General features: G+C 39.1%; 1 protein-coding gene across 2 annotated transcripts in view; it reads left to right on the top strand.

Moving 5' to 3' along the window:
- Positions 1-26,655, top strand: part of DSE (dermatan sulfate epimerase) — a 79,533-nt gene that overhangs the window by 7,469 nt on the left and 45,409 nt on the right. The window contains exon 2 of one of the 2 annotated variants that reach the window (XM_041743596.1): positions 19,103-19,571. In XM_041743596.1, the coding sequence (XP_041599530.1) occupies positions 19,156-19,571 (416 nt within the window). In that variant the 5' untranslated portion in view covers positions 19,103-19,155. Of the gene's footprint in view, positions 1-19,102; positions 19,572-26,655 lie in introns of those variants that run through there. The other variant, XM_041743597.1, reaches the window with a different exon arrangement.

The raw sequence follows: 26,655 nt of genomic DNA on the forward strand, positions 1-26,655 counted from the left end.
GGGGTAGCTGGCCGGCTCTTGGAAGAGCAAGTGGCTCTTAATCTCGGGGTATTGAGATTGAGCCCCAAATTGGGTATAGAGATTACTTAGATAAATGAACATTTAAAAATTTTAAGCTCCACTGTTTCTCCTAAGGAAACCAGCATTATTTAGATTGGATTCATCACATATTAACCATGTGTTATGTTAAGGTTCTAAAGTCCTCACCATTAAAATTTTGAGACGTAACTGTCACTTGCATAGAATTATTTCATGTTAAATTCAAATTAACAAATAGTATTTTGAATATCTGCCCTAGGAACTTGGGAACTTTACAAATTCAATTTCACTTCTACTTGTTGGATTTCGTCTTACAAGTTTCAGGTTAAGTTGGACCACATTCAGTATCTCTTTCTTGGGGAAGAAGTATGTGTAGTATTTATCCTACTCAATTGCCATAAAATGATAAATTCTGTGTCTAAAGAAGTTGAATTGAGCTAGCAGTGTTAGGGCGGTTACATAACAGATCCTTCTTTGTGTGCTTACACCTTTTTTTCTTGGTGAAGCCACTGAAGTTTGGTTCAGTGATTGCAAGTTTTAGAAAAGATAAATCTGTGTTCCTTGGGAATGAATGCTTTGATATTTAACTTTTTCCAATGTACTTTTGAACCTGGAGAGTTAGATGAAAGAACATTATACTTGAGCGATAGAAATACTGAAAGGATTTAGTCATTCAGCAAGTATTTGCCAGGTACTTCTGTGTTTGAAGAGACGTCTGTGTGGAGGCGAAGAAGGGAAGCATACAAAATAAATATGACATGGTTTCCAACCTTGGGGAGCTATAAAATCTGGTTGGTGAAGGATAACCAAGTATGAAACTTTATGAGAACAACTAAATGCTGACCAGAGCTGAATGCATGCTGTAGAAAATTGCAGGAAAGAGGAGATCCATAGGATTACCCAGGCAGATAATACCCCCAGCTAGGAGAGGACTTTGGGTCTCAGAGGACTTTATGCCAGAAAGGGGAAGGGAAAAAACACATCACAAGGGCAGCTGAGCCAAGGCACAGGAAGCAGCGAAATAGAGTGGCTGCCAGATTGAGGAGAACTTGGGCAAATCGTGGGAATTCACTTCTCTCCTGTATCATTCTCTTTTCTTCCTTCACTCTGCATCAATTCTTTCCGGGCTCTCCACAAGTATTTCCTGAAGGTGTCTGATTGCTTGTAATCAGCGTGCATATCGGTATAGGAAAGAGAAGACCCCTGCCCCCAGTGGGTCAGATTCACCTCAGATCCCTTTGGGATCCAGAGAGGACTAAAACAGTTAACTATGAGAAAGGAAGATATACCTTCACTAGTACTAAATGTGTACTTTAGTAAACAAATAATGAAGCTAGCAACATTTTTTTTTTTTAAGATTTTGAGAGAGGCAGAGACATAGGCAGATGGAAAAGCAGGCTCCCGATAGAGAACCTAATGTAGGACTCCATCCAAGGACCCCAGGATCATGACCTGAGCCAAAGGCAGACGCTCAACCACTGAGCCACTCAGGCACCCAGCTATCAACATTCTTATTGACCCCATTTTTAGGCCCAATTCAGGCACCACTGCCTCAGTACTTCTTTCTTTCTCCACCCCAGCCAGATGTGTCAACTTCTGTAAATCTCAGTAGTTTATCATTCTCGTGCAGATATCCTTCTTTTTATTTTAATGGTTTGGGTAAATGTTTCTTTCTCTTGCTGTCTTATAGGATGGTGTAAGCACCTTCTTGGCTGGCGTTATTCCTGAATTCTCAAGGAATACTGAACAATGCATGTTCGAGGCCACAGGGGGAGACCACTTAAGCATGGAGTTGGCAGGGAAGGCTTAATAGAATGTTGTATTTGAGAAAGATAAGAGGTTGGGTGTGGAGCAGGACAGAGGAGGAGCCCCATGTTACTCTCTCCAGAGTAACAGTGGGAATAAAGGACAAAAATATGAGTTGTGCTCAAGCAAGGAGGAGTAGCTAAGTGTGAAGGGAGAATTTGTGTAGGGAGGAAATGAGTGACAAAATGAAGGTAGGAGGTGTTAGACTGCAGAAGCTCTTGGATGAGAGAGTTGTTCATTTTATTGTGGGAATAGTGGCTCTTGAGTAGGAAAATGATATCATAATGGTGATTCTTTAATTTGTGAGGAATTTTGTGGTTTATAAAGATAGTTGTTTCATGGATACTATGGTCAGACTGTGTGGGTTTCTCTCTTGGTTCCTTCACTGTCTGTGTGGCCTTGGGTAACTTAATCTACCTATGCCTCAGTTTCCTCATCTGCAAATAGAGAATGATATTAATATCTACATTATGGGCCTGTGGTGAGGATTAAATGAATTAACCCATGTGAAGTACTTAACACAGTTCCTGGCACTTGGTAAGCACTGCATATATTTATTGTTATAAACAATATTGCTATAAGCAATAAGAATTATAATCTATTTTTTAAAGATTTTATTTATTTATTTGAAAAAGTGGGACAGAGATAGCAACAGAGAACAAGAATGGGGAGGAGAAGGAGAAGCAGGCTCCCCACTGAGCAGGGAGCCCCATGAGGGGCTCTATCCCAGGACTCTGGGATCATGACCTAAACCAAAGGCAGATTCTTAACCAACTGAGACACCCAGGTGTTTGCCATCTCTACTTTAGAAATAAGAAAATTAGAGAGCTAGGACTCTGTATTAGTTTGCTAGAGCTGCTGTAACAAAGTGCCTCTAACTGGGTGCTTAAACAACAGAAATTTATTGTCTCACGATTCTAGAGGCTAGAAGTCCAGAATTAAGGTGTTGATGGGGTTGGTTCCTTCTAAGGCTATGAAGGGAATCTATTCCATGCCTCTCTGCTAGCTTCTGGTGGTCTCTTTCAATCTTTGGCATTCCTAGGCTCAGTACTTCAACCCAATCTCTACCTTCACATGATACATTCTCTGTGTGTCTGTCTCCAAATTTCTTCTTTTTACAAATATACCAGTCATAATTGGATGAGGGGCCTATCCTACTCCAATATGACCTTTTCTTAATTAATTATATCTGCAACAACCCTGTTTCCAAATACGGTCACGTTCTGAGGTATTGGGGATTTGGACTTCTACATGATGACTTTTATAAGACACAGCTCAACCCATGACAGACTCCAAATCAAGTCTTTTGAATCTATCACATTATGACTATTGTGTGCCAGAAGAATTGTAGAAAAGGGGAGGAATCTGTAGGTGTGTATGAGAAACCGTTAATGAGCTTCCCTTGGCTCTTCTTTCTCCTTTTTGCCTGGACCTGCACCATTCTCTGAAGGGCCACAGTGATGCTCATGTCACAGAGAGCCTTGGGATATCAGTATGTCCCTGTCTCCTGAAGGGATCTTTTGCATTTCTTTCTTCTTTCCAACATGGCAGTCTCTGGGACTTCTTTCCATTTGAGGATTGGAGTCAAAGGTATTAAGATAGGTTTAGGGACATTATACTTGCACTTGGTAATTTCAGCCTTTATAACTTTGGATGATATATTACTGTCTCAAAGTATAAGTGATAAAGAAAGAATTGAATACTTTTGGAAAGAGGCAAAAATCCAGAGTATCAATGGTAAGGATTTTACTAAAGAGTTGATTGGAGAAGAGTAAGCGGGTATATATGCAGAGGTAAGATAGAAAAGATATATGCAGAGGTAAGATGGAAAAGTTGAAGCCTCTCAGGTTTATAGTTGTGATTGAGGAGGAATGGGCAAATGCGATTGAGGTTTATAAGCCACTAAGGAAGTTAGAAATATCCTCAAACAATAGAAATTGCCTGTGATGGTTAAAAAGAGTACATGCGCAAGTGGTGATTTCAGGTAGTGAAGGTCTTAGGTGTATCACTGAGAGAACTAAGGGGTGGTTCCAGGAATCAAAGAGGCTCGCTCCACTTAGCTTGTGGGTTGGGAAGAATGAGGTGTGGCCTTCCAGAAAGAGCACAGCAGAGGAGAGGGTGTCATTGAAAGAGCCAAAATTTCTTTATAAGATCTTTAATTTGGATTGGAAGATAACCTAAGTGACACCTGGTCTTCCACCCCTGCCCCATTTTCAGGAATTGCTTCCACGTTCATTTAGGATAATACATGAAAAAAAAAAGGATAATACATGAGAAGAAAGTTTAGAGAATAAGATGTGTACAAAAGGAGTTTTCTTCAGCATCCAGCTCCACAAAGATAATGCCATCAGGTCGGACCCAAAGAAATAGCTGGGTGGAATCTTGTTGTGAGCAGAGATTGGGTAAAACGGGGAGGGTCGAGATGAGAAGTATATGCCTAGATAGGGAGATGTGGAGAACAGAACTAACGTTCCCAGAGTAGGATGCTAAAGACAGTATGAAATAGAGACGGTTGATTGACCGAGACATCCAGTTAAGCATACATGACCTTGGACATACAACACAATTATTAAATATCTGGCCATGTTCCAGGCTCTGACTTGGGATATTTCTGTCAGGAGACTTGTTTTTGGCCTGCAGAACTGTGGCCAGCAGTTATTTGTGTGTTCTGCACAGTGATCATAGTCTCCAGCAGTCTAGTAAAGCTTTCCTTTTCCTTAGGATTGTTTCCTGGCTAATAACACTTTATAGAGCCATAAAAACTCACCATAATAAGATATTTAGCACAAAATAATAAGAGTGGCATAAGTGTATGAGAAAAATTCATTAGAAAGCATCCTATTCTTTTGCATTTTCTAGCTAAAAGAATTGTTATTAATACAGGAAGATTTTTAAATTTACAAATAGCACTAATAAAGCCCTTATACCAAGCCATCAAATAATAATCATCGTCTTTGGGAATACAGTTAAAAATGAAGACATGAAGGGAATCACCCTAAATTTCAAAACAGAACAACTTTAATAAAAGTCTTGCTAGCCCCAGACAACCAACCATCCAGCAGAAAGAGAGGCCTGGCTGGTCTGGGCAGGAGTGGATGGAAAAAGTAGCAAAATGTCCAATCCAGTGTAAAATGGGCTGAAAGTTTTGAGGTGGCATTTAGAAAAAGACCCGGAGAAAAACCCGGGATGAAAACCATCTATGGACTGTTGGAAAACTAAATGGTATACTCAGGACATAGAGTGTGATCTGAGGTGGGCCAGCACATTAACAAGGGCATGGCAAGAACTGAGGACACAGCAAGCCACCTGCAGCCTGGGATGGATATAGTGAGAGCTTTGTACCCGAGGGAGGTTTGGAAGGGTAGTGGGCATGGTGGCAGCTGTCAGTAAACTGTAATAATCGCCCTGAGTAACCTTGTAAGGGTCAGATGGTGCAGTGTATTTTACCTCCAAATGATTTGTCCTAGTAGGCAAAGAGTTTTATTGCTGCTTTTTATGTAGTTACATTTATATAGTTATATAATTATATGTATAGTTCTTTCTGAGTTGTTAAAGGTTTACATCTTGACACATTAGTTCATCTATTCAGTAAATAATCTCTGCATGTTTTTTAAGTGCTGGGCACTCTTACAGGTGTTAGTGATAGAGCAGAAAGCAAAGTGCCCTCATGGAGCTTGCATTCTAGAGGGGGCAGCCAGGCAGACAAAAAGAAATAAGTAAATTATATGGTAGATTAGAAAGTTCTAAGTGTTATGAAGAAAACTAAAATCTGGAAAGAAGTTAGGGAATGATGGTGATTGATTTAAATGACATGGTCACAGCCAGACTCGCTGAGGAAGCGATATTTGAACAAAGGCTTAATGGAGGTGTGGGAGCAAGCCACGTCAATGTCTGGCGGGAAGCATTCTAGGCAGAAGAAACAAGCCTTCAGGTGCTGAGGAGGGAGCACACCCCGTGAGCGCAAGGACAGCAAGGAGGCCACATGGCGAGAGTGGGGAAAGAGACAGAGCTGTAGGTCACGAAAGTATAGAGGCAACTGGGGCAGGCCACGTCATGCCATGAGAGTGATTTTGAAGCACTTTGGTTCTTACTCTGAGTGACGGGAAGCTATTGGAGAGTGTTAAACAGAGCAGTGACATAATCTGAACTGTAATTGAACAAGGGCGGCTCTGGCTCCTGCATTGAGAATGGCCATTGGGAGGTAAGGGTGAAGGCAGGCAGACTAGTTTGGAAGCTTTTGCAGTAATTCAGGCAAGACATGGCATGGCTTGGGCATTATGGCCGTGGCGAAAGTGTCTGGATTTGGGGTGTATTTTGAGGATGGAGTCAACAGAATTGCCTGATGATTTAGATTTGGAGACAGAGCGGGTATGGGAAGCAAGGGGAGTTTGGGCCTGAATTGCTGGTAGTATTGGTTGCCAGTAACTGAGATGGGCAAGTCCTGAGAAGACAGTGCCTGTGTGTCTTTGGGTTAATTACACGTATGTATCATTGTTTTACAAACCAAGTCTGTGGTATCCTGAGTTTTGATTATGATTCATAAGAGGACATTTGGAAAGTACTCAGGGATTTCGGTGCCAAAGAACTATGATCTATGAGACAAAAATGAGAATTTTAAAAAAAAGGTGCATATAAAAATGTTTGAGAATGTGAAGGCAGCAAAAAAATTCAGTTTTATCATTGGTGAGTATTTGAAGATTGGAAAAGTGGAAAAATACTTGGATAAGTAAGGAATGAGAAAGAGCTTCATGTATAGTGAAAAAAGCATCACTCTCCAATATCTACTCAGTATACATACTCATGACTATATATACTCATCCAGTAAGTGAAATTTTTATTTTTATTGAATAAGCTGGAATTATAAGTTTAATGCCAGCAAATTACTTTCCCATGAAATTCTTTTAAGCCTTTTGCCTAACATCTGTGTCTTTCATTTTTTGGATAATACCTAAAGCTTTTAGGCAGTCCATAAGTCCACTACTGTATATCCTGCTGTGTCCTTTGCTTCAAAAGAAATATCCTTGGACAGAATCATTTTTCTGGGGACAAATCATAGAAAAATAACAAAAGTTGAGTAGAGAAAAAGATTTGGTGAATAGTATCACAATATTTTCTAATGGGGTAAATTGTATATCAAGACTCCTACTTCTAACAGGAATTTAGATGATTGGACTAAAAAGAAAATACCCAAGACCACCAACAGACCCAGTGATCCACTAGAAACACTCACAAAAAGGTGTTTTAATCATGAATATGGTTTGAAAGAGCCAAGGATGCAGATTAAAATCACCAAAGGGAGGGGATCCCTGGATGGCTTAGTGGTTTAGCGCCTGCCTTCAACCCAGGGCGTGATCCTGGAGTCCCAGGATTGAGTCTCACGTTAGGCACCCTGTATCATGGAGCCTGCTTCTCCCTCAGCCTGTGTCTCTGCCTCTCTTTCTCTCTGTGTCTCTCATGAATAAATAAATAAAATCTTTTTTGAAAATCACCAAAGGGAAAAAATACATAGGGGCAGACTTCAGGAAAAACCAGGTAAGTCTTCACCTCTCTTAGTGGAGTGGCACTCCTGGCAACAATATGCGACAACATGTGCAAAGTGTTGCCAGCCAGGGAAACTCACCCCAGCCTTAGTGTCCAGGGCTTTTCCAGGGGTCCAGTCATATAGGCACTCCGTGACTTCAGCTATTCAGAGTATAGGCCCTCAGAGCAAAAATAGGGAGTTTGTCATGAATCACATTGTTAGTATAAACTATCCAGTCGTGCTGCTACTACATGGCCCAAGGCCTCAGGGGGGCCTTGTATGAGGCAGATTACAGTGTATGAGTATACACTGTAATACAAAAAAAAACTTATATGAGGCAGATTATTACAAGGGCTCAGAGCTCATCTGAGCCAATCCTGAAAAGACAGACCTTTCTTAGAAATCTTGTAGATTTGAGCAGTAGGCCTACTGAGTTAATCTTTTCCTGCATAGCAAGGTTAGTTAGCGTGGTAGGGCCTGGAGGATGGTATTAGTGTCTCTGAGGGTCATTATTAGAGGCTAAAACTATAGAACCTGATCCTGAAGGAGAATGATAGAAGGACATACCCAAAATACATAGTTTTAGCTAAATTCATAAATGAGTGAAACTGAGTAGATTACTTATAAGAGGTTAAGTGTGTTTTGTGCTACTTAGCCTGAGAATCTATAATTGATGTCATGACTTGTTCCATGGGCGTTTGCAGCCGGTAGGCCAGGGGAGCAGAGGAATTGACCTGCAGGAACACATGGTGCTAAGGGAAAGGAAGAAAGTTGGCCCTGAGGTTGACATTGAGGCATTGGTTCATTCAACACTTGAGGCTGAGAAGTCCCGTGATCTGCTGTCTGCAGGCTGGAGCCCTGGAAAGCTAGAAGTATAACCCCAATCCAAGGGCAGGAGAAGACTGTTGGTCCAGCTCAGGCAGGCAGGCAGAATGCGCCCAGAGTGCATGCCCATGAATGAGTGGGAATTCTCCCTCTGCCTTTTTGTTCTGTTCAGGCCCTCAGTGAACTGAATGAGGCTCACTCTCATCAAAGGGAACAGTCTATACTTTTACTTGGTCTATGGATTGAAATGCTAACCTCTTGTGGAAACCCCCTCAACAGACACACCAGGAAATAACGCTTAACCAGGTATCTGGGTACCTGTAGCCCATCACAATGACACGAAATTAACCACCAAAACTGGTTAAGAAAGAAAGTCACATATCTAAAAATCAAAGGGAGGTGGAGGAGAATTGGTTGTAGAATTAAAAATAGTTTTATCCACAAATTCAAGGAATTACATTACCAACTGAAGACTATTGTGTACTGCCATTTTGGGGATGTAGAGAATGTATTTCAATCAAACATCAGATTTTTTAAAGTTATATTTAGGTTCAGAAGTGATTTTTGTCATCTTTTAAATGTCATCAAGACTGGTGTTTCTATGTTTAGGATGTTTTCCTGACTGTAAACACATGTGTGTCATTATGGTATGGAAAGTTCTATCTCTCTCTGTAAATATTGGTTGATGAAGAAATAGTATTAGATTTGCAGATTTCTTAGATGTATTGAATTACTTAGAACATGTAGCCTGAAGTTATAAATGTGCCATTGAGCAGGAAGAAGGAGAAACTTCTTGGCTTCACATACTTTATATTTGTCAAAATATTTGATATTTTTAGGCTCCTGATGACTCTGCAAGGTTCTGAACACACAATGCATTGTACCTATCTTAAAAATAACATTCTGTGTGTCATAGTTTTTGTGAGCGCTTCCTCCTGGTGTCATGGCACGCTTCCTCTCCGTTGGACTGACCTTGGTGGTCTCATTGAGAAGATGGTGATGATTGCTAGCTCTTACTGAACACCTTCCAAATTCTAAATTCCAGACACTCTTTTAAAGTTTTAAGTGTATCAGCTAATTGAAGATCACAGAAACCCTATGAGCAAGGTATTATTTTATCCAGTCTATGCAGGAGAAAACAGGGACATGCCTAGGGATGTGGTGGCACTGAGATTCAAACCTTGAAAGTCTGGTGGCTCTGGCTTTTGCCCACAGCCACTAATCATGTTCTGAGGTGAGCTGTGATGACTAGCATTTTGGGGGAACTCTCACCAGAAAGTGGTAAATGCTTTATAGGTATTATTTCATTTAATCTCCCAACCGTTCTATGAGACAAATACTATTTTCATCTTCATTTGTAATAAGGAACTGGTTTAGTTGGACTAGCTGGCTCATCCAGAATCACAGAGTGATGAACAAAAGCCACTCTGATCCCCTTGTCAGTCCTTTGAGCCACCTCACCGGTCTGCCCTGGTCAATCTGTGGCAGGAAGAAAAATTGTACTTTAGTTTTCATGTCTATTTATGGTTTTGTTTGTTATTTGAAATTGTATGAGGTTATATTTAGCCACTAACTTCATTATCTTTATCTTCTTTCCTATGCTTTATATTTTTACCCAGTAATGCCAGAAAAGAGTGTTTTCATGGTTAAAGCAATTGCTGAGAAAGCCATAGCTGGTTTTGTAGAAACTTCCAGAGAATCTTTGGTTACTTACCGTTTAGAAAAATTGGAGGAAAAAAAGATTGTTAATTTTATTTTAGGGCCAGCTATAGTAGTTAAATATGTTAAACTAAGGGAAAATTCCTATTCATATTTATTGTCAAAGTAATACAAGTTCTGCAGTTTAAAGTAAACCAACTCAGAGGCACATGGGTGGCTTAGTTGGTTGAGCCGACTGACTTTTGATTTTGGCTCAGGTCGTGATCTCAGGGTGGGGCTCCGAGTTGGCAGGGAGTTTCCTTAAGATTCTCTCCCTCTGCCCCTCCTGTTCCTACCCCTGTTTGCACCTCCATGCATGTGCACACACTTTTTCTCTCAAACAAATAAATCTTTAAAAGAAAGAACTGAGAAACATCATTTTCCTAGATTTTTAATGCTATAATTATTATTCTTGTTTACTTTTTATCCCCATGGCTAGCACAGTTCCAGGATTTAATAGCTGTTCAATACATAGCTGAAATAATTAATATTTACAAGAAATTCTTACCCCTAACGTGGATGGGAAATTGATCTTCCAGTTCTGGAAGATAGTGCATTGGAAAACTTAATGTGTATAAATTACTACTTGACTTAATTATATTTAACATTTTCTGAAAATAGTAAAAAAAAATTTTTTTAAAGATTTTATTTACTTGAGAGAGAGAGAGAGAGAGAACAGAGGGAGAGGGAGACTCAGACTTCTGGCTGAGCAGAGAGCCTGACATGGGCTTGGGGCTGGATCCCAGGGCTCTGAGATCATGACCTTGAGCCAAAGGCACTTAACTGATTGAGCCACCCAGCAGCCCCCAGAATCAAAACTTTTGAAAATACTTTAGCAATTTGTATTCTAACACCAGCATTAATAAAACCCATCAAAATTATAATAAAGAGGTAACAATTAGAAGGTGTCCAATTGTTGGGCTGCTAGATAAGCTAGAATTTACTTACAGTTTAGAAAGTATAACTATTTCATTTTCCTCTTTTAGACTTTTTGTAAGCAAAGTTAGCTGCTTTATTAGTCTCCTCAGTGACTTTGTAGATCCTCCGCCACACCTCTACCCTGCTTTCTCTTTGCCTCCTGAAAATACAGATTTTACTTCCTTTCTATTTTCTATAAGACAGCCACCTTCTCAAAAGCTGGATCTTATTAATTTTTTTAATGTAATACCTTAATTAGTTTATTTTTTAAAGTAAGCTCTGTGTCCAACGTGGACACAGGCTTGCAACTTGAAATCACGACCCTGAGGCTTGAAATCACGACCCTGAGATCAAGAGTTGCATGCTCTACCGACTGAGCCAGCCAGGCACCAGAAAAGCTGCATCTTAGTGGTTTTTAGTTTTGTAATAATGTGCACCAGGCATAATTCTACCACTAAATTATGCCTTCAGTTTGATAGCCAGTAAATAACTTATTCAAGTAGTCCTCTGGTGAATGGGAGATAGAGCCTTCATTTTAAACATAATTTAGGTTAACCATTCTTCTCATAGAAGGAAGTTACATAGTTATCATTGTTGGTCTAGAAAAGGATCCAGCCTCAGATTACATTGGGAGAAAATGTGTTATCTTCACAAAAAAACTTTTCCAGAAACAATATAGAAATGGTTTTAGAGGGATCCCTGGGTGGCGCAGCGGTTTGGCGCCTGCCTTTGGCCCAGGGCGCGATCCTGGAGACCCGGGATCGAATCCCACGTCGGGCTCCCGGTGCATGGAGCCTGCTTCTCCCTCTGCCTGTGTCTCTGCCTCTCTCTCTCTCTGTGACTATCATAAATAAATAATTTAAAAAAAAAATTTAAAGAAATGGTTTTAGACTGCACAGAGCTGCACTTACTTTACAAACCTAACTTAAAATTTCTCCAGTGCTGAGTGTGAAGGTGGTGAGCACCATTATTATACACGGTGTGGTTTTGCTGTGTGGGTTCAGGGTTGTAATTACTCCCTCAGTAGTGTGTGTAAATTCTTGGGGGTTCCATATGCTATAATTTCATATTGTGGATTTTTGTTTGGAAATGACTTTTTGGGGAGATATATTTCATTTCACCCTAAATAAGGAAAACAATAAACCCTCAGTAAAAGGAACTTTCATTTTGATTAAGAGCCCTTGGTTTTTAAAATGTTCTTTCTTGGCTGAGTCTACAGGCTTTACACATCAGGGAGTGTAATTTTAGCGAATGATTGTGTAGTACCAAAACCATATGTTTTCTTAGGATTTGATGTATGTAAGAATAATGTTAGATTTATTTCACTACAGAAATTTACCAAGGACATATAAGGTTTTATTTTGATATTGAGGTAAAATTATTTTTCAAAAATATCTCCTCATTATACATTTAATAAAATTGAAATAGAAAAGTAAGGAGCATATTAAAAATATGTACATTCCCTTAGTTAAAATATGTGGGAACAGTGAAGTAGTATGTGTGAGACCACAGCAATATATTTCTCATATACTTGGAAATAGGTTTCTCTGAGAGTTAAATCCTAAAATAGATCAGAGAAGAAAATGTGCAGCTCTGTTAAGATATGTTGGTGCTCTCAGGGCATCAGAGTTTGCCTGAAACCCGATTGGAGGCCTAAAATGAGGGAACTTGGGTTTCAGTAGAAGAATGAACAAGAAAGAGTTGTAGTTGGTAACTTCTACAGCGCCTCTACCTTTCCCAGGGAGGAGGATCCGACGTCGGCGCATTCTGTAGTATGGTCTGCAGGATTGTTTTAGCTCTTCGTGGATACGGTCACATCCGGTTCTAGTGTGGGAGGTATTTAAGTGTCCTAATCAGGTCACTGACTACTGGGCCCATCCATTGGCCTGGGCAAACAGGAACAGGTAATCTTGAGCTGAGCTTGGTGAGGGTGGTGGCAGGAGCTGTGGGGTATGTATATTTTGCACTTCTTTCCTAAATATCATTACAATTCCATTTTAAAGTTTTTGTTTTTAATGATATCCCGAGGGCATCTGTGACAGATGCTAACAACACAGCCTCCTTTCAAGTGAGTTATTTTGGTAATCTTGACTGGTTGAGTTGCCCCAAGCCTGGGCCCTTCATCAGGCAATTATCTAGTAATTTTACTACCTGTTTAGTTTTCTGATGAAGCCAGAAGATATTTCCCAGTCTGCACGATGGTCATATTTCTTGTAAATGAATGCACTGACATTCTGGTTTTATATATGTTGGGGGAGGAGGGTTTTAGTTTTATTGATATTGGATAGCATATCCCAGGATGATCAGTTGAGATACTGATGACATTGTCTGAGCCAATACCAGACCCTCGAGGTTACTGTATCAGCTCTTGCCGATGTCCCCAAGTACCATGTACCCCTTCAATCATACAAATTTATTAGTAGGAAACACTCTTCCACCAGAGATTTTATTTTTCAGCCCCTGTTGTATCACTGGGCCTTTTGAAAGAATATATCATGAAGCAGTCACTTTTTATACACCAAGAATTACGGGCCTTGGGAGGCAATCAAACTCAGATATCATTTATTTAATCATTATTCTTTTCTTTGAGGGCAAAACCCCTGACAAATACTTGAAAAACCGTAAGGGTCATATGCTTTCTTTTCCAGTGAGTGTTGAGCTTACTAATGAATGATGTGTTAAAGAGTCAGGAGCATTGTGTTTGAGTTTCAGCTAAGTTTCTAAAAAGTAGTATGACCTTGCCTAGTCACTTAACATCTGTGGTTCTCCTTCTTTTGCTTATAATATTTAGTTTCTTTCAAAAAATATTTTATGGATAGGTTAATATAATATATGGTTAATATAATCCATAAAATATTTTATGGATAGGTTCATCTTGTATGTCTGAAACTTCTTCCTTTTTATTAAAAATGTAGAGAGACCTCTTCATGTCAGGTTCTCTGCTAAGTGCATCATATAATATTTAATCACCCCATGAAGTGGGATCATTTTATGGATGAGAGAATGGAGACTTTGAGAGCATGAGTCAGTTGATCAAAACTAGCAGACAGCAGAGCAGGGATTTATTCTTTTGTCCATGCCCAGTGTTAATGGTAATGCTGTTCTCCTTAGACTTATTAGCGCATGCTATAAAAGGGTTTTTAATCCATCTTAATTTGGGACATGTTTTACTTTCTACACGGTAATATCACTCTTCGATCCTTACACTTTCTATATTTTCTAAAGCCAGGGAAATTGAAAGAACTTTTGTGCTACCATGTGTTACATTTATAAACAGTCCCAGACCATTTGGAAACCAACTTCATTTTTGAAACTTGATGTTACTAGTCTAGTTTTCCATTCTTTCCTTCTGAACATATTCTTTCTGTACTTTCTTTGTGTAAGGATGGCAAACATGGGAACTTTAATGTCACTGAATATTGTTAAAAATTTGGTTAAAGAAAAGAATGTTGGCTTACGATTTAGGAGATAGTGTTTTAGTTCTGCCTCTAAGATACTGTTGGAGTTCCGGTGGACACTAACTCTTAATACTATTTGTCACATCAAGTTATTGTAAGGTAAAAGATCAAATATGTGAAAAGTATTTCACACGAAATTTCTGTGTGTCAGCAGTCATAATAGCTGCAGCAGGTTGTTGGAACAAGGATTAAAGCAAAATAATTTTAGGCTTATTGTTACTTTGTGAGGACCTACTTAAAATAATTAGAATTCAGACATCTTGTTAAATACTTTTTGTATTATTTGGCTTGGCCTAAGCATAATGTCAAACTTGGACTGCCACAGATACAGGCAGGGCATGATCAAATTGCTATTTCAATTATCTGGTAGTGACAGGTTAATTTTTAAATGACTATATTGTACTCATTGATTAGGTCAAAATTTAGGAATGTTTTGCTTTCCAAGCTGTGTAGAGGGAGACAAAGAAAGGAAAACTAGATGAGGAAAGTTAGTGTATAGTAGCGGAAGAGAAAAAGAAAGTCTTTTAGGGGAAATGAGCCTCCTAGAGTCATTCAGAAACATCCTGGGGATTGAATTAAGGGTAAACTGAAATATTAGTGGCAGTTGCCAGGGGTTACCTGTGATGTTGCCATATTGAAAATGCCATGATCTTGAGCTGGCCCAAGTGCAGCCTGAAGATTTAAGGGAGCCAGCAGTACTCTACTGTGTCTGCAACACATGAACTAAGGGGAGCGTGGCTTGAGAGATCACCCATAGACATCTGAGAGTACAGACTTGTGCAGCTCGTGCACGTGTGTGTGTGTGTGTGTGTGTGCACGCACGTGTGTGGTGGGGCAATGGGAGAGTCAGGGTTGGCCCTTCTGGTAAACTCAGTGACTATTGTTTTACTCAGCATTTCAGCATCTCCCACATTTTAGTCATTCAGCTACAACTTTCAACAATTTTTGCCCTATCCATTTACTTTTTTTTTTAATTTTTAAATGTAAATGTATTTTAAACAGAACTTTATATCTCTTGAAATCTCCGGTTAGAGGTACCAGTTATAGTTTTTCCATTGAAATAAGTTGACATAAAAGTTGTCTACCTGTGGTCCACCTAAAATGATCATGAGAAACACTCCTTTCACGTAACTTCACGTCTTCCCTCTACAGAGTAGTATGCAGGATGCTGAAGGTAGAAGTGTAAAGGGGAAATGCAAAGACTGGAAATGAAGGCTTTTCAGTGTAATTTTCTGGACAGATTCAAGATGGTAAGGGATGCCTGGGCGGGTCAGTGGTTGAGCATCTCCCTTCAGCTCAGGGGGTGACCCCGAGGTCCCAGGATCGAGTCCTGCATTAGGCTCCCTGTGAGGAACCTGCTTCTCCCTCTGCCTATGTCTCTGCCTCTCTCTGTGTGTCTCTCATGAATAAATAAATAAAATCTAAAAAAGAAAAAGATGGTAGATGTCTCCCTTTAGGTTATCAGCCTAAAGTAAGTTTGGGTTACATTTTAAATTTAATTATTTTTCTTTTCTTTATTTGAAATTTATTTTTAGGCTACAGGAGTTTCTTGGCCTTGTATTTCCCCTTATTAGTTTCCTAGCAGAAATTTTTCTTCTGAAAAATTCTAAACTTGCTTTGACTACAAATAACAGGGCATACCAGTTCCTCCTCACTCATTTTAGTGATGATATCTACTCCACCTGCTAAGTCCAAGTGTTAACTTAGTTCAGCCAGCATCTAAGAGCTGCTTTTTCCTTGTCAAGCACAGTGCTAAGTCCTGTGATGCAAAGAGGAAGCCATGGTCCCACCTTCTGTGAGGCGCAGCGTATAAACAGCCCAAACAGTTCCATTTGATAGAGGTATGTGCTAGATACAGAAGAAATGAAGTCTTTGGATAGATCAACAAAGGCCTTAATCGCGGGAGAGTAGTGGAGGCTGGATGACTTGAGTGCAGAATAATAGGAAGGCAACATAGTATGTGACGGGATGAACGCTACGGTCCCTTCTTCCCAGGTAGTCTTTGTGCATGTTTGTTCTATAGAATTTCTGTGGGTTCTGCATTGGCCCACATGGTAGTCTAACAAGAATTCATGTTTGAAATGTGTGGTAGCTCACAGCCTTGCTGCCCTGACCTCACATGAATTTGAAGCAATAACTAGGGACCCTTCAATAACAGTTGGCATACTGAGGTGGCACGATTCCCAAAACAACATCTTAATGAGGTTCTGTGCTTCAGAAGCAACTCTTCTTGTTCAAATACACTCAGGCATGACCTATGTATCTGGAAGCAATGTGGCAGAAGTGGCTGGAATCATAGCGTGAGTCCTCTCTGGGGCAGCCCCCACTACCTTAGTGACTCTGGGCCTGGGCCAGAGGGTAGCATGCTACGGGAGGAGGAAGAGGATAAAACAAATCAGGTTTGAGCTACCTTTAGGGATGTGGGTGCAGAATCTGAGATAGAGGAATTCTAGTCTCCCTGTGGGTTCTCACCCATCCCCCCAAAACCCAGCCTCCCACAAATACCTAGCTACACATTCAAAAACCAGTAATTGAGAGAAGATCTTTAATACTATCCATGTAGGGGTCTTTTTTAAAGATTTTATTTATTTATTCATGATAGAGAGAGGCAGAGACACAAGCTCCCCACAGGGAGCCTGATGTAGGGACTCAATCCCGGGACTCATCACGGAATCATGCCCTGAGCCCAAGGTAGACAATCAACCACTGAGCCACCCAGGCATCCCTGTAGGGGTCAATTAAAGGAGAAACTTCCAATTCATCCTCACTTTGGGTACCTAAAAAACCTCCACACCGTTATTTGCATTGATAACTGCATTCCATCTTAGAGTCTGGGGGATTTAATACATACAGGCAGGCTTTTAAGAAAATTGTTTGTGTGGATGTTCAATGAAAAAAGCAAAAAACAAACCTCGGGGCGGAGGTGGGGGTGGTGGGGATTCAGCATTACTTCAGACCCAGCCGAGTCTCTGTGTTGCCAGAGACCACACCCCTCCTCAGACATAACCACAAAGGACTATTTCTTTTGGCCAGGTCTCTGACCTTGAAGGGTCTAGCCAGCCGCCTCAAAGCTTTGGGTGCTAGACATAATATGAGTAGAGTCCAAGACTTATTTCTATTTTATGTACTTTATTTAGCATGGCTATACCAATTTTTTTATTAATCACAAGTTTGACTCTTGAAATACATATAAAATGCTTCGCAAAATTGCTGCCCTTGAATTTCATATGTAGTCTAAAACACACTCAGAAATATAAGGAATAGTAGAATTAATGGCAGCATCCATAAGTGATGCCATATTGCCTCTGTCTTGGAGATGCAGCAAGTTGAGAATAAGGACTGATCTCCAGTGTGCGTTAAATCTTTGGTTTTCTTTCTTATGAATGTGATGAGGCAGGTTTTCTCTTGGAAAAATAGTTTGTGTTCAGCTGAGGAGGTTGATTTTTCTCCATCAGTTTCTCTCTTTAATAATTGAAAACTACTGTTCATTATTTACATAAAACTGTCTTTTTCTGGTCTGCTTTCTATAACCTTTCCCCTCTGAAGAATTTTAAGAATTCCCTGACTTTCCTCTGGGGGATTTTATGCCTGCTTTATCCCAGATGTGGGACATAGACTAGGCTGAGGTTTGGGTTTTTTTTTTTTCTTTTTCTTTTTCTTTTTTAAAATGTTCTTGTTTTTGAAAGATGTTCTTTTAACCTGTGCCACTGAAAAAAAAAAGGATTTTTAAGAAAGTTAAGCAGTTAAGAAAATATGAGCTTGGTTTCATTGTCTGACTTACTGAATGACACCAAAATCCCCTATGCAAAATGAAAAAGTAGGCAGCAGTTTCAAATAATAAGGGGAAAATGCACACGTGTTATTTCAGCCTTTTGATTCTGGGATTTTATTTTCTCAATGAAGGCCCATCCGTTTCTAGTCCCGGCAGCCCCTTGTCTGGCCTTTCAATACACGCCTGCTGATGTCAGCCCAGGGAATCCATGGGCTTGGCTGCCAGTTACTCTGCTTTTGTCTACTCTGTCCCCACCTTCTGCTGACACATAGAGGATATAACCTTACTCATAATATTTTGTCTGCCTATACTCGTACAGATGTATTGATCCTAATCCCTGCTGCAGAATGTAGAATGTTAGGAAGCCGGGAGAAGCCAGAGTGATGGAGCCTATAATTAAGAAAGACAGGGTTTTCTCTTTTTTCCTAATGACCATCCAGATTCCCAGACAACATTTCACCACCAGCTTTTGGTTACTGTGGTTTTCATGTTCATGTCTAAAAAAAATACCATAAAATCAAACTTTTTTTGCGTGATAAAATATGAGAACGATGCCACAGAGAGTTTGTCTTCCCTACTTGAGCAAATATAATATGGTTTTCCCAAGTCCAAAGTTCTGTTTTCTTCAATGACTACAGGTCTGCAGTATCATGTTTACTTGGTTAATTATCCAATGAAATTATTAGAGTTTTAATTTATTTTTGAGTATAGTTGACATGCAATATATTTATTAGTTTTAGGGGTAGGTACATCTTAGTGATTTGGCAAGTTTGTACATTATGTTATGCTGTGTTCACCACAAGTGTAGCTACTATTTGTCACCATACAATGCTATTATCATATCATTAACCATATTCCTTATGTTGTACCTTTTCTTCCTGTGACTAAGTTATTAGGCTTTAGTAAGTCTCTTTCTAGTTCAAATTTTTGTTGTATTTTTTAAAAAATCTAAATTCATAAGCTTTCTTTTTTAATATTTAGACCTGCTCCTAGTAAGAAAGGTTGTCCTTCCTACTTTGCCACATTTCCCTGGTTGACATATCCTTTTCTTTTTTCCAACTGTAGGATCTTTCGAAGATGGTTTGGCTGCCTTGGAGATTTGGAGATCTGATGCCACGATGAGGACTCACACACGGGGGGCCCCCAGTGTGTTTTTCATATATTTGTTTTGCTTTGTGTCAGCATACATCACTGACGAGAACCCAGAAGTCATGATTCCCTTCACCAACGCCAACTACGACAGCCACCCAATGCTCTACTTCTCCAGGGCGGAGGTCGCAGAGCTCCAGCTCAGGGCCGCCAGCTCGCATGAGCACATTGCTGCCCGGCTCACTGAGGCCGTGCACACCATGCTGTCCAGCCCCTTGGAATACCTCCCTCCTTGGGACCCCAAGGACTACAGCGCCCGCTGGAATGAAATTTACGGCAACAACCTGGGCGCCTTGGCAATGTTTTGTGTGCTGTATCCTGAGAACATTGAAGCCCGAGACATGGCCAAAGACTACATGGAGAGGATGGCAGCTCAGCCTAGTTGGTAGATTTTTGTCTTTTTCTTCTTACTGTATGAACTCTGCAATTTAAAGACATGAATTTATACTCAGATGAAATCTTGGAAGCCAGGTTTTCACATACATGTGTGAGTGAAGGGGAGGGGTTACTCGTTATTTGTGGTGTTAGTGGCTTAATGAATGGTCTATAATTTCAAAAGACCCAGTAATGTCCGTGTTTAAAGTTAGAGGAAAATATTTAGATATATCCTAGCCAAAGAAAACATAATTTGCTGCGTTGAGTAAATACTGTCATCCAATTGTTGAGAATTCTTTCTTCTAAGTTTAACGAGCATGTAGTATGGTCATCTGGCTTTACGTTCTTATCGACCTCTAAGTGGTTAAAACCTTCTGCCAGCAAGACATTTGGGCCAATTAAGATTTATTTAAATTTTATGACAATTAGGAGCTAAAAATGAATATGATAGGATTAACTGGCAATAAACAAGATCTTATCCGATAACGACCAAACTGCCCAAACCTGTAGGAAAACCTGTTGTATAATTTTGTGAGCAATTCTAACTACATAATAATTTATCTTCAGATTTTCTAAGATTTGAAAACAAACTTCCTGTCCTTTTTTGAATTAGCTTAAATTTAGTTTATTTCTTTATAATAAGTATGTCTGCCTGCTTCCAAGAAGATATGGGGGGAGTTGATTAGGGATTCTATAGGTATCCTTACCCAAACTGTGTTTTAATACATATTCATGGTATACTTGCACCAGAAAAATTACAAACTATATAAAATACCTTTTTAAAATTACAGAAATTTCTTTTTTATAGGACTATAGAGAGCTCATTTTTAAATGCTTAGAAAAATCAATAAATGCATTTAATGCTATAATAAGTTATATCTCACCCATAATAGAAGTGAAAGATGGTAGTTTGCAAGCTTCCTGAATTCTGTCAATATCGTAACAAAATTTAATTTTTCCTAAATTTCTACCAATATGACAAAGAATGCTGTTTGCTTATAGAATTTGAAGGATATTAGGACATTTCTTAATGAAAAAGATTATGGAAGAGCCGGCATTAAATCCATATCAGAGCTAACTTTTTAAGAGTTATTGTTAGGTATGTATAACATTTTGAAGCTTATAATATTTTAGGTTGAAAAGAACCTTTATATTTGGTTTGTTCCAAAACTGAGCCATGTATACAGTAGTTTCTGATTTTGATTCTAATTAACTGATTTTACTCTATTCCTGACACCAAGAAAGAAAATAAAAGATGTATGAAAATTTATTTGATATTTGAACTACAATATTATATTATCAAATGTTGTAAGTACCCAACATTGTGTAATTGGTTAAAAATGGCAACCGTGAAATACTTTTTGTAGAAAGAAACCCCTCTGTTGCCTAAAAGCTACTTTTTCTTTTAAAGTCCCTTTTTAGATAGAGAAGTTAAATTTGTCAGATTGAGATACTAATGAAAATGTTCAAGAGAATAGTTCCTGTGAAAAGCTATTTCACTTTATAACAGAGTAGCTGACTGTGAAGTACCATTGTTTCATGAAGATTTTTTTAACACAAATACAATAACATTAAGAGAATTACACCAAACTGATGCAAACATTAAAATATAAAACATTCAGAGGTATAAATACCAACTTGAATGAATGCTGTCATTAGAGAGGATTAGACTCTTAGGATAAAAGAAGGGAAAATTAAATAGCTTTACAAAAATGGTGGTCTCTATATTGTTTATACAAGTTGAAATTTACTGGGTTTTGGAGGTATGTATAAATTTGCCAAGAGACTAATACTTCATTCATGGCAGTATTGATAAAAATAGATATAACTCTGTGCTGTATCTGGTCACCAGAAAATCATTCTGTGATTTGATAGAGCTGAACAATTGACTCCTTTCTCTTGACTTCCTTGAAAGAGGAAGGTCAGAAATGGAAAGTTTACCTCTACATTTGGTTTCTAGTGCCAGAAGTGATCCTAGCAGAAAAAGAAGAGCTACTGGAACATTTTATCTTGACAATTACTGTTACTAGGTTCTACTTTTAAATGATTTCATGGAAATTTTAACTTTTTAAAATTTACCATGCCCAACTCTTGGACTCTTATATTTTCACTTAGATTTATAGTTGAATGTAATCACTTTTTGATAGCTTAAATGCTTCTGTAGTTCAGCTGTCACTGTATAAATCAACTCGCTATGTTCCCACAATGCACAGAGAAGTATATTGTGGATATTGTATTTTGTTTCCTTAATCTCCAGGGAAAGGTATAGTAGAAATAAGTAAATAAAAACATACATATGAAAATTTTAGGAAAGTAAAGTGCTAACTCCCCAAACTCTAAAAATTGACTTTGGAAATCTCTTTTAAATCTCTACTAAAGGGACACCTGGGTGGCTCAGTCAATTAAGCATCTGCCTTGGGCTCAGGTTATGATCCCAGGGTCTCCAGGGTCCTGGGATCCAGTTCCACATAGGGCTCCCTGCTCAGTGGGGAGCCTGCTTCTCCCTCTACCCCATCCCCTGCTCTCTCTCTCTCTCTCTCTCTCTCTCAAATAAAATATTTGAAAAATAAATAAATCTCTACTAAGAACTGCTTTTATTATTTCTTGCCTTAAAGTTTAAGCTTTTGGTGGGGAGATATTGTCTTAGGATGTAGTTCACATATATTAGTTTCAGAGAAAAAAAGAACTAGCTCTTATTTACCAAAAAGATCAATAATTCATACTATAGATTTGTTTTTTAGAAAGCTTCCTACAATGGCTTTATCTGACTGAATACCTTTTCCATTTTCTTTGAAGAGCATTTCTACTCCTTTTAAAACCAATGACTTAGTTGTGTTCACTCAGTCAGCTAACTTCTACTGAGTATCTGTTGTGTGTCATGCACTCGGCTGCGTACCAGGGATTCAAAGATGAAGGGATGGCCTAGAAATTGTTTAAGTCACCCCTACAGTGAGGAGTGCAAACACTGGGTATTTGAAAGCTAAGCGAGGGTGGCGCCCTCTTCTCAGAAATGAGAGATTTCATTAGTTTTCGTTCATGACACAAAGGTTTGTATCGTGCTGCAGTCTGGTGTGATAGAAAGTGCTAACTCCACACTCTCACCATCTGGATTTGAATCTTGGCTTTCCACATTTTGTCTGTGCCTTAATGTGAAGTGGCAATAGCAGTAGTATCTCCCTCAGAGCCTCATTAGGAGGATTTCCAAGATAACAATGGAGAGTACTCAGCACGGTTCCTGTCACCTAGTAAGCCTTCAATAAATAAGAATAATGACGTTAATGATAAGTATTGTTACTGTTATTTATTCAGTACCTACACCCTGTTTTGGCTTATACATCAGTATATGTAGACTCTAAGGAAATAGTATTTGGGATTTATGTGGAGGTTTTACTCATCTTTGTTCAAATGACTCTCTAAACTAGCACATCTGTTTAACTCACTAAATTTCCCTTTTGGCTTTGTTCTGTTAAAATGTTCAGTGATGCTCCCGAGGGCCCTTTTTTAATGCATATAAGAATCTGATGGTAATGCCAATGAAGAAGGTTTAGTGGAATGTAACAGTGATGTGTCTTTTGTCTGGTATTAAAAAGAAGTACATCTGATATATACATGCATACAAATTTGTTAATATGGCTCATTTTTCATTTGAGTATTTTGTAAGGAAAGAGCTAAAAGTAACATCTATATATTCAGTTATTTAGGGCTCTTGGGCCATTATAAAAAAAAGTTAAAGGAAAATGTTGTCTATACGAATCTTGTTATGTGTCCATTTTATATGACACATACTGCCAAGTAAAAGGGAATCTGAAAGATTTATCATGAGAATGGTAGTGATTAGAAAACAACAGCATGCAAAACTTCTTATTTTAGCATTATACTTGTATGTACCTCCCGACACCACAGAAGGATGAGTCCTGTCTCCCTGTAGTATCTGCCTTTGCAGATATGCCATGTCCTTGCTCACGTACTCCTTTGTTCTGACTTCTGCTAAGGCTCAAATGTTCTTCATAACAGTAAAATTAACAGTAACTTAAGCTTGTTCCTAGTTCTAAAAATCAAATTTTAAAAGATATTATTTTAACTTATATATAAAGTGGCAAGTCATTTTCAGAATCACCAAAAATATCTTTAACCCTTGGATTAAGCCTTTTGGGGAGTGGGGGGTGGGTGTCCCCTATAGATCTCATCTTCCAAATGAGAACTAGGATTTGCACTGCAGTTGGCTCCGTATTTTATATAAAAGCTTGATTAGAACTTAATATGCAGCTATTTGGGGACACCTGGATGGCTCAGTGGTTGATCATCTTCCTTTGGCTCAGGTCATGATCCTGGAGTCCTGGAATCAAGTCCCACATCAGGCTCCCTATAGGGAACCTGCTTCTCCCACTGCCTGTGTCTCTGCCTCTCTCTGTGTGTCTCTCATGAATAAATAAATAAAATCTTTTTTAAAAAGAACTTAATATGCAGCTACTTGAAGAAAGCTCAGTGAGCTGAGGCCATAAGTCTAGACCTGGTAACAATAGAAAACGGATTTTAATCCACTTAAAGTGAATTCATTTTTTATAAAATGTCACCTGGTCACTAGAGCAAGTTCTACGTATGTCAATTGGCATATAGGGTATTCTCATTTATAAATGATTGCTTTCTATCTTCAAACCTTACATAGTTAAAGAACACAGCTAAACTCCAAATATTCTCCATCAGGTCCTCCCTACAAAAACTTAAACTTTAAGATAGGAAAATAACAAAAGCAGTTCTTAGTAGAGACTTATTTATTTTTCAAATATTTTATTTGAGAGAGAGAGAGAGCATGAGCAGGGGATGGGGTAGAGGGAGAAGCAGGCTCCCCACTGAGCAGGGAGCCCTATGTGGAACTGGATCCTAGGACCCTGGAGACCCTGGGATCATAACCTGAGCCCAAGGCAGATGCTTAATTGAGCCACCCAGGTTTCCCTTTAGTAGAGATTTAAAAGAGATTTCCAAAAAGTCAATTTTGGTTTGGGGAATTAACACATAGTATGCAACTTTCCTAAATTTTTCACATTTTTATTTTTATTTACTTATTTCTACTCTACCTTTCCCCCAGAAGATTAAGGAAATAAAATACAAAATTCAAAGTAGCTGAGAAAGAAAAGGGAAGAAAAAGATCCGGGACATCAACTGAATTAGGAATGAGACAGTTGCTAAAATGTTGTATCTCATAGACCACAAGTGGGTCATAGTGAGCCCTGTGGTTTTTAGCTGCGAAGAGGCTGAGTAAGTGTAGACTGTCCATGGGATCAAAAGCATCAGTTATTCTATAGAACTACTACTCTTGACCCAAGTATCGGACAGCAATGTCTCTTGAGGTTTTTGTGAAGAACCTTCACAGTAGTCTCATGAACATCCCTACAGTGCATGTGTGATCGGTTGCACAAGGCTATTTTTTATGCCAGACCAGACTAAAGGCAAGGTTGTGTCTTTTGCTCACACATATATCCTCCACCTCTTAGCACGGCATTAAGTAGATTTCTGTCCAGTGAATGAATGAATGAATGAGTGAATGAATACTGTAGCATCCCTGGATAAAGCATCTCCAAAGTGAAGTTCATTGAAATACAGGTGGAAGTGGAAGGGATGGATATATGGTTTAGCCTCAGGCCCCTTTTTTTTCCCTAACGTGGCTGAATCCTTCAGTAGAATTTTGCACGTGTATCAGGCGGCCTCCGTGTACATGGTGTATCTCACTCAAGCTTGTGATAGATGCCATTGCATTTCTCAGGCAGTTCTTGCAGTCATCTATAACTAAAAACAAGCAAAAGAAGCAAAAAAGTTCACTCAAATGATTTTTGGAAAACACTGCAGATCCTGAATTGCTTAAGAAAGGTGCAGTTACATTGAGGCTATTTTACTTACTATGATGAGATGAATGCATTTAAAAGAGATATAAAATAGAATTTTAAACAAAAGGATATATTCATCTCTATTTGATAGCCTCTAACTATCCTGTGTGCATTTCCTGGCAACAGGCTTTTACCTATGCATTGTAAACCCTGGGGAATGGCCCTCGCATAGTGATTTTTTGGAGGCAGAGCAGCGCTTGCACCTTGACTCTGCCATTTTTTTAGTCATGCATCCTTTGGCAAGTTTTTTAACTTTTTTTTTAAGATTTTATTTATTTATTCATGACAGACACACAGAGAAGGAGAGAGAGAGGCAGAGACACAGGCAGAGGGAGAAGCAGGCTCCATGCAGGGAGCCCAACATGGGACTTGATCCTAGGTCTCCAGGATCCGGCCCTGGGCTGAAGGCGGCGCTAAACCGCTGAGCCACCTGGGCTGCCCAAGTTTTTTAACTTTTAAACATCAGTGTCTTTATCTATAAAATGTGGATGATCCTTCCCATGCAAGGTGGTTCTGAGGATTAAATGAGATAATGCATGTAAAGCTCTTAGCATTATATACCTGGCACATAGTTTTACTAAAAAGACTGTTATAAGTTACACAGAAATAGGTATGAACATAGAGCTTGATTCTCAAGTTTCTTGATACACAGTACTCCATTTTACCTGCTCTGTCACCCTGGAGTCGCGTTTTTGAGAAGGATTCATTGTGAATCTTGCTTTCCTCCTTTCTATGTAGTATTTTTGCTCACTTATCGTCAGAAAATAAATCACAGAGGAGAGAAATTACTTCACTCTTGCATTGGAGCCAGTCAGCTACAGGAAATCAGAACTGGTGAGGGAAACAAAGAAAGTTGAACTTTCGGACAGAGAAGTAATTGTACTTATATTTTCAACAGACTGGGTACTAAATCCTTGCCTGTGGATTGCAGACTTCTGGAGAGTGATATCTGAGAGCGTATTTGCAAAATAAAGTAAAATAAAATAATAAAATAAAATGGAAGAGAGAGGGAAAAGGAAAAAAAAGAAAAGCCTCTGGCATATGGAAATGAACCAATCGGTTTTATTCCTGTACATTCCAAAATGAAGTGTGTGCCTGTCTTTCTCAGCATGGCCAGCTGTTTTGCAGACTTTTTACTTTTCTAAATTGTTCGTTAAGACTGGGAATCAAAGGAAGGGGGAGGGTGTAGCTGGGCCCCAACATGTGGACCCA

Source organism: Vulpes lagopus, chromosome 2 (assembly GCF_018345385.1).
Source record: "Vulpes lagopus strain Blue_001 chromosome 2, ASM1834538v1, whole genome shotgun sequence".
In the NCBI taxonomy this organism is placed as follows: Eukaryota; Metazoa; Chordata; class Mammalia; order Carnivora; family Canidae; genus Vulpes; species Vulpes lagopus.